General features: G+C 64.1%; 1 protein-coding gene across 1 annotated transcript in view; it reads left to right on the top strand.

The window, feature by feature from the left end:
- The window catches only part of JAKMIP3 (Janus kinase and microtubule interacting protein 3), a 45015-nt gene extending 37180 nt beyond the window's left edge, over nucleotides 1-7835 (top strand). Inside the window, exons 14-19 of the mRNA XM_023538042.1 lie at nucleotides 1523-1588; nucleotides 2363-2431; nucleotides 2519-2596; nucleotides 3372-3575; nucleotides 4226-4291; nucleotides 6935-7835. Of these exons, the coding sequence (XP_023393810.1) occupies nucleotides 1523-1588; nucleotides 2363-2431; nucleotides 2519-2596; nucleotides 3372-3575; nucleotides 4226-4291; nucleotides 6935-7465 (1014 nt within the window). The 3' untranslated portion in view covers nucleotides 7466-7835. The remainder of the gene's footprint in view (nucleotides 1-1522; nucleotides 1589-2362; nucleotides 2432-2518; nucleotides 2597-3371; nucleotides 3576-4225; nucleotides 4292-6934) is intronic.
- Nucleotides 7836-8283: the final 448 nt, after the last annotated feature.

The raw sequence follows: 8283 nt of genomic DNA on the forward strand, positions 1-8283 counted from the left end.
GCACATCCCATAACTCCCCCTCCCGGATATATTAACAAGTACACAGTCTACAGCTGGTCCCACGACACCTTGGGCTCCCCGTCCTGGTCACTACTCTCAAGAAAAAGCAAAGCATTTAGTCAAATTAGTGCACTTCACACTGGGTAAACAGGTGCATGCAAACACATACACACACAATCGCTCACACACACGCAATCACACACACTCACAGACATACTCATGCACACGTGCACATACACATAACACAATCACACATGTATACATACACAATCACACGTAACCACACACACATGCACATGCACATAACACAATCACACATACATGCACATACACATAAGCACACATGCATACACATGCAATCACACACATACACACTCACACACATGCACACATACTTAACAATTACACATGTATACACATACACACATATACGCACATTTACACACACATATATACACATACACATACACACAATCACACACCCACACTCATACACTCACACACACTTATATGCACCCCAAAGCCCAGGCACTCACGCACCTGGCCGGTTCCCTGGAGGCAGGAGAGGGGAAGGGCCCCCGACTCCGCCCCAGCACCACACCCGAGTTGGGGACGCAGTGTGCCCCCGTGGACAAGCCTCCTCTATGCAATTGGTACAGCAGCTGGCCACAGCTCCCACCCTGACTGTGGGGTTGGCAGGCTGGTGAGAGACTCCTGCCCTTAGGGACGGCCATGGATGGGGCTTGCTGAGTAGACTGGCCCTGAATCAGGGAAGTTCTGGGGTGTGGGGGGCCACCCCCAGCTCAGTGACCCCACTGACACCTCTCTTCACCAGCCTCTGCTCCCCACACCCTTCCTCGCTCTTCCTGGCTGTCCTACGAGTCGGGGCCCAGCAGTGGGGACAGCTCAGCTCCCGCCCTGGCACTGACAGAGGTGGCAGCTGGGGTCTGAGCAGTTCCTACATCACGTGCCCACATCCCTAAGGAGGCTCGTAGGCCCACAGCCAAACTCACCCTGCTGCAGGGACCACGCAGCTGGGCTGCCTGTGACGAGATGTGAACAAAACACGCAGAGAAAAGGGAGAAACACCACGGATGGGGACCATTTCACAGCCACGAACATTTTATCTTTGCTCCGCATTTGCGAGTGGCATTTTAGTAATTCAGGGCTGCACATGCAGAGGGCTGACTTTAAACAAAGGCAGGGACGGAGACATGGCGAGGGCATGCTGCCTGCCCCGCCTGTCCCATGCTGCCTGCCCGCCTGTCCCATTCTGCCTCCGTGGGCCAACTTAGGCCACCATGGCCACCAGCAGTGAGAGGACGAGCGAGGACGCAAAGGGACGTGCGCCCCAGAGCGAACAGGGTGGAGACTAGAAGGTGACAGGCTCCGGGGAGGGCGTTTTAGGAAAGCATCCGTAGCTGTAGCCTGGCCCATCAGCCCCACTGAGCACCCGTCAGTCATCCCAGCTGCCCAGGAAGGCCCCGCCCTGACGCTGTGTGTGTTCCGTTTGGGGCCACAGAATCTGACCAATGAGGAGCAAGTGGTCGTCATACAAGCCAGGACAGTCCTGACCTTGGCTGAGAAGGTAACAGTGACCGAGTGGACACTCCTGGGAGGGGTCAGGCTCCCTGCAGGCCCCCTCCTGCTCAGCCCAGGAAACCGCTCTTCCCGGGAGGAGGGGCCACGGGGAGGCAGGGTGCGGCGTCCACCAGCCCTGTCCTTCTTGGGAGGTCTGGCACGCATATGTGTGGGTCACACGGCAGCCACTAAGCATGTTTGCAAATGGCAGACTCAGCCAGGCCTTTCCCCGGTGCCAGCTCTGCCTGTTTCTCCTACAAAGGCTGGGAGATGTGGTGGGTCTGTAAGACCACTAGCCTTCTGCACAGCCTGCCAGCACCCTCTGCTGGGGGCCACCCAGCCCCTGCTCCCGGTCCCACCCCACAGCTGGAACCTGCCCGGCACCCGCCAGGCCGGCTGTCAGCGGCCCCTCCCACAGGCCTCCAACTGGAAGCGGCATTCTAGCAATGAGGGTTCAGGGCCTGGGACTGGGGAAGCAAGAGCCCCGAGTCTGCCGGGCGAGCTTGCAGGTGCTCCCACTGACCCCACTAACATTCTCCCGTCCCTGGGGAAGGGGTGAGGGACAGACCCCGCGGCGGGGTGGGGCCTGGACCCGGCCTGCACGCTGGGCACACGGAGCTCGTGCTGCCAGCCCGGCGCCCCCCAGCTCTCCCTTCCCACAGGAAGAGTGGAGGGGGGCCTGCCCGCCGCCTCCCCCAAGCTGTCTCAGGGAGCAGAGCAGGGGAGGCAGGATGGCCCTGGTGCCTGTGTGGTCACCGTCCCCTGCTCCTTCTGTGTCCAGTGGCTGCAGCAGATCGAGGAGACGGAGTCGGCCCTGCAGCGGAAGATGGTTGACCTGGAGAGCGAGAAGGTGGGCGGGCGCCTCGCCGCGTGGCCCGCAGCACGTGGTCACCGGGCAGGATGCCCGGGCCGAGACACGGGTGCTTCTGTGTTTCAGGAGCTGTTCAGCAAACAGAAGGGCTACCTGCATGAGGAGCTGGACTACAGAAAGCAGGCCTTGGACCAGGCTCACAAGGTGAGTGGCATCCGGCCGCGGAGCCCGGGTGGGGACGAGGAACGTGGTTGCCGCGTCCAGCGGTGTTCCTCGGCGGCCTGTGCGCAGAGTTGGCTGAGGGCTCCAGAGTGTCGGGTGCTGTCACTGCCAGCAAGGCCAGCTGGTGGACCTGGGCGAACCTGGGCCCCGTCCTGCCTCCTCAAGAGTGCTGTGACCCCTCGGGGCCGGGGTGTGCCCTGGGTCTGACCCCAGTGCCGGGCGGCACTCAGCGGCTCTCCCACTTGGTGTGGGGTGGGACCTGAGCGGATCTTTTCAGGGAGCACAACTCACCCCAGCACGGGTGGCATCAGGATGACACAGAGCCTGGCCTCAGCCAGAGACACGCTGGGAAGGCACATGCTCGTCCCTGTGTCCTCACTTCACACGGGCCCCGGGGCCCAGCCGCTGGGTCTGGCCAGGGCTGCGAGCGAAGGGAGAAGCCTTCCTGGGGGCGCCCGCCCACCCCTCTGGGCTGTCAGCCCCCTGCTCTCAGGGACCTGCCAGCCACGGGTTCCCAAAGGCTATCTCGATAAAAGAATCGTCACTGAGGTTTCGTTACGCATTAGAAGTCGTGCTGAAGGGAATGCTCTGGAAATGACTCCTGGGCTCCGGGTCCATTCCGTAGGATTGCGCTTGGGCTGGTCCAGGAGAAAATGGTGCCTTCTGTGGAGCGGCTGGGAGATGGGGCAGCCCAAAGGGAGTGGGCCCCGCCCCCGGCTCCCAGCGGGCGAGGACTGACCTCTCCCCTCCCGCCCAGCACATCCTGGAGCTGGAGGCCATGCTGTTCGACGCCCTGCAGCAGGACGCAGGGGCCAAAGTGGCGGAGGTGCTGTCTGAAGAGGAACGCGAGAAGCTCAAGGTTGCCGTGGAGCAGTGGAAGCGCCAGGTCATGAGCGAGCTGCGTGAGCGGGACGCCCAGATCCTGCGGGAGCGCATGGAGCTGCTGCAGCTGGCGCAGCAGGTGCGGGCGTGGGGGCGGGACTGCAGCCTGAGGGGCCGGCCCCCTGACCACACCCTCCTAGGGCGGAGCTAATGCGGCCACACCCCCAATAACTACACCACGCGGCCACACCCCCAGTTACCACACCCTGCATGACCACACCCCGCGGCCACACCGCCAATAAGCGAATCAGCCATGGCCGTGCCCATGGTGGGCCCTCCCACCAGACTATCTGCTGCTCCAGACCGGCCCCCTGGGCCACATTGTCCAGGCCTCTGGGGGCACGTCCCCTCTCCTGGAACCCCTGAGCGCCAGGTCTCCTCCAGGACTCCCCCCTCAGCGGTGAGGGCGTGGCGAAGGCGCCATCTGCGGAGACGCAGCTGGTGGTCAGCGGAGCAGCCCGGGTCTTCTCAGGCCGTTTCTAACTGGCGGTGCGGGGCCCCGGCAGACCGGGCAGCCTGGGTGTGGAGGACATGCCTCCACCCCGTGCGACCCCGCATGGCCTGGAAGGGACGCGATGTGTGACTATTCTGGGGCTAGTGTCTGGGCCGGTGCCCTGCCGGCAGCTTCCCTGTGACCGCGCCAAGCGCGCGGGTGACATCCGGCAAGGCTTTTCCCCGCCTTTCCCGGGCGCCGTGATTGCTGAAGAGTCTCCTCCTTTAACACTGCAGAGAGTTAAAGAGTTAGAAGAAAGAATAGAAGCCCAGAAGAGGCAAATAAAGGAGCTGGAGGAAAAGGTAAGATACACGCGGATCTCGGGGCCTGCGTTGTTACGGGCGACGTCAAGTGGGAAGAAGCGCCAGCTCAGGGAGCGTCCTTCAGCGCTGGCTCTGAGGGTCGGGGCGTCCTTCAGCAGAGAGGTATCAGGGCCGCAGCTGCTCTGGACCAGGAGCCAGGAGCTGGGTCTGGGACACGCCCTCTGCCATGCGACCTCGGGGTCCGCTTCCCACGGCCTCCATGTCCCCAGCCGTGGTGGTGTGTGCTGGCCAGCGACCCAGGCTCCCTGTAGCAGGACGGCCGTGGAAGCATGTCACTTTCCCAAGTTCACCAAGCACGTGGGGCTGAGAGTCAGGCTCCCGCAGGACTGGGCTCCGGCCTGGAACAGGCCGTGCGGCCCGAGTCCCTCTCTTTGGTCCTTGGTGGTCCTTAACGCAGTTGCTTCCAGGTTTAGGAAACTCAGTTAGTTTGGGGCCACGCAGCTCGGTGGCTGGGGTGGACTGTCCAGCTCCTTTCCTGGACCCCCAGCCCTGAAAGGTGTGGGGTCGTGGGCACCCTGCCCAGTCACAGCAACAGTCCCACCTGGTGCTCCCCGAATCCAGGTGCATGGAGTGCACCCAGAGACCTGGCTCTCTCTCCCTGTGGGTTTTACTGAGTTTGGGGGCCGCTCTTTTTCTGTGACTTAGGGCTGTGTCAGTGACCCCTAGTGGTCAGACCTTTTCACCGGTTCTTGTTGGTCCTGCATGGAGTGACCAGCTACCCAGTGAGCGCTGAGTGAAGCGGCCAGTCAGCACCTCCCTGCTTGTCCTGTCTGGAGGGAGCAGGAGACGGTGTTTGGACCGGACCCCCTACAGGCTGCATGTCCTGACCTGGCCAAAGCAGGGGCTCTGTGCTTGAAGGACAGAGGGTCCCCTCCTGATGGCAGTCCTATAGTTGGTCCTCCCCCACCCTGCCCACACCTCCCATCCGTGACACAACCTGCCCCTTCCCAGGCACTTTACTGCCATCTGCTGAGCAGTCAGTCACAGTAACGGTGCAAATCCACCGTGCCCCTTGAACCATGCAGGGTGCCCTGGGGACAGGATCTGCCTGCCCTGGGGACACGGGATGCGTGGGGGGATATCCACCAGGTGCTCCCAAGGTGCTGGAGGGGCTGGCAGGGGACACAGCAGCCTGGGGGCTCCAGCCTCACCGTGGATGCAGTCTCTTCCCCCAGATGAACATCTGTTCCCGTTTGCATCTCCAAGTGAGAGCGCTGTTTACATTAGATCCTAGGATTTTTATTCGTTCAGTCTAGCTACGGTACCTCTGCACAGCCAGGCTTCCTTGGGTCTCAGCCGGTCTGGTCCCCTTCCCCACCCAAAGCGAGGCGGTGGGTATGAAAGGCCCTCAGGGTGCTGCTTGCGCTTTGTCACTTGTGGTGGGACTGAGAGCCAGTGTCCTCGGGAACATGGCGTGTGCTGCCCCCACAAGGCTTGCATCATTATCATCATCCAGCGAGTGCGCTGGCAACAGGTCTGGGCGGCCGGAATCACCATCCCCCCAGAGGACACTGAGCCCCTGAGAGGCTCGTGCTGGGAACACACCAGACACGTGGCCTCCTGACTGTCAACCACAGCCCTGCCTCTGGCTGGCGCAAGGTCCCCCAGTGTGTCTGGGCGGTGGCAGCCCTGTCACTGCAGACCCGGGCGTCCCCACAGCCCCTCGCAGCGTCATGCGTAAACCGCGGGACGCCGCCACGCCGGGTTCGCCACCGCCCCCGCGCCCCGCGCCGTCTCACTGTCTGTGACGTTCTCTCTCCCGGAAACGCCACAAACGCTCTTTTCTCTCTTTCCCTCCATGTCTCCGCCCTCCCCTTTCGTTTTCAGTTTCTATTTTTGTTCTTGTTTTTCTCCTTAGCTTTCATTCTGTGGTCATAGCTCGCCTGGGCACCCAGACGCGGTGAGTGTGTCACCGTGGGAGTTCCAGGGCGGGTCTCACCGCGTTCCCTGGGCGGCGTGGTCCCCACCTGCCCCAGTGCCCGCCCGCGGCTCTGTAAGCCGGAGGTGCCTCAGGAAGCGACGCCCAGGGCTTCCCGAGGTGGTCACAAGGCCCTCGGGACCCCGTCCCAGGATTCCAAGGGTTCTGCCATCGTCGGGGGGCACAGGGGAGCTTGTCTTGCTTGAGAAGAAAGGAGGGCAAAGAACCTCCTCCCAGGGGACCACCGGTGGGAGAGATTCGGGTCCCCGGACGCCTTCCGTTCACGGCTCCGGGGGCACCTTGGCAGGAAGCAGCACGGGCAGAGGGATCGTCGTGTCCTTTTCCGGTGGCATGGGTGGCATCGAGCACGAGCTTGAGTTGTGCCGCATATCCAGGCAGAGAGGCCGGTGTCCCTGCCCTGGGCCATGCATGAGTTACACGACCATGCCATGCCGCGGTGCCATCCCCGCAGCCTTCAGACCGCGGCCGCTGGCTAAGGCTGGCACTGCGGCCTCCCCAAACAACGCGAGAGGAGGAGGAGGGCCTGGCCACGCCATTCTGGCCCTGTCCACGCCCGCCTTCCCAGGGTGCCTGGAGAGGGCAGGGCCTGCGGGAGCTGCGTCCTTCCGAGCCCCATCCCTGCAGCCCCCTCCCCCCCCACACAGCGGGCGGCCCCCCAACGCCCCGCGTCTCTGTTCTTCCAGCCTCCGGAGGACCCGGACCCCGTTCCTCCAGCTGGACCAGAGAGCAGCGGGCGCCCCGCCTCCGCCCTGAGGGCGCGGTGTCTGCGGGGCTGCGTGTCCACGCTGACCGGCCCGTGTCAGCGCTGGTTTCCCGACCAGGCCCGCTGGAAGAGGCCTGGTCCCGGCTGCTGGACCCTGGGGTCCCTCGGCGGGGCACAGCCTCCCACCCCCACGCCGGGGAGGCGCGAGTCCCTGGCGCGCCGTGCAGAGAGCGCGTGCCTGGCCCTGCACACTCACCCTCCCGGCTCCCGGCACGGCTGTCCCACGGGCTCCGAGGAAGAGGCTCCGAACGCCGGCGCCCCGCAAAATGACAGAATGCGGGCTGCGGCCGCAAGGCCCACCCGCCCCCGGGAACCCGGACCGGTTCACCTGGACGCCCGAGGACCGTGTCCCCGTGACACCGTGGGGGGGCGACGGCGATGCTGTGCCTCCCTTGCTGGGGCCCCGAGCACTTACGGATGGACACGTCACACTGCCGTCCCGTGCTCATGATGCGGTCCCTGCGCGGGCTCAGATGGAGCATGCCGACCGCGCCGACGCGTCGTCACCCGGCGTCTCCTTACGTGCCCGGGACGTGAATGCCGGGGCCCTGCGCTGAGCCTGGCGGGATTGGCCGAAGGGACGACGGAGGAGCACGATGACAGGAGTGCGACAGGTCGGGAGAGGGGCCGCCCCCTCGGATCGAGGAGGCACCTGCGGGGAGCCCAGGTGGCCGCAAGGCCCCGCCCAGAACTCTCCTCCACACTCCGGGGGCAGCGCCCAGGCGGGGGCGGCCGTGCCCCTGCGCGTGTGAGAAGGCGCCCGGCTCCACGGTGGCCAGCAGGTAAGGCGCGCCACTTGTCCGCGCGACGCGTTTTCCCTCCGGTCCTCTCGGGTGCTGAGCTCCCTCTGGCCGGCTGGATTCCTCCTGTGCGGTTCTGTGTGCTCCTGTGTGGTCCAGTGTGGCCCCGCGTGCACGAGGGTTTGTTTGCGCCCTCCGCTGTCCGCATAGGCCGTGGCGCCAGCTCACTCGTGTCACCACCTCTGGACCAGCTCCGGTCTCCAAGGGCCCCCATGAGGGCTCCTCACTGCTCCCCCGGGACGCCTGCGAAGGTGCCAGCAGGGGCTCCAGCCACGCCCATCGTGTCACTCCCAGGACCCCCCAAACAGGAAAGCAGCCCGCATTACCTTGCGCCGTCCTTCTCCCCAACCCCACTCCCAGCTGGGCAGTGCTTCCGGTGTGTCCTCAGCTCCCAAGCATCGGGGCCACAAGGCCACCTTGCCTCTTCTCCTGCCCCCAGAACGTGGAGGGAGGTGACGATGGACTCCTG

This window comes from Pteropus vampyrus, unplaced genomic scaffold (genome assembly GCF_000151845.1).
Source record: "Pteropus vampyrus isolate Shadow unplaced genomic scaffold, Pvam_2.0 Scaffold211, whole genome shotgun sequence".
NCBI classification, from domain to species: domain Eukaryota; kingdom Metazoa; phylum Chordata; class Mammalia; order Chiroptera; family Pteropodidae; genus Pteropus; species Pteropus vampyrus.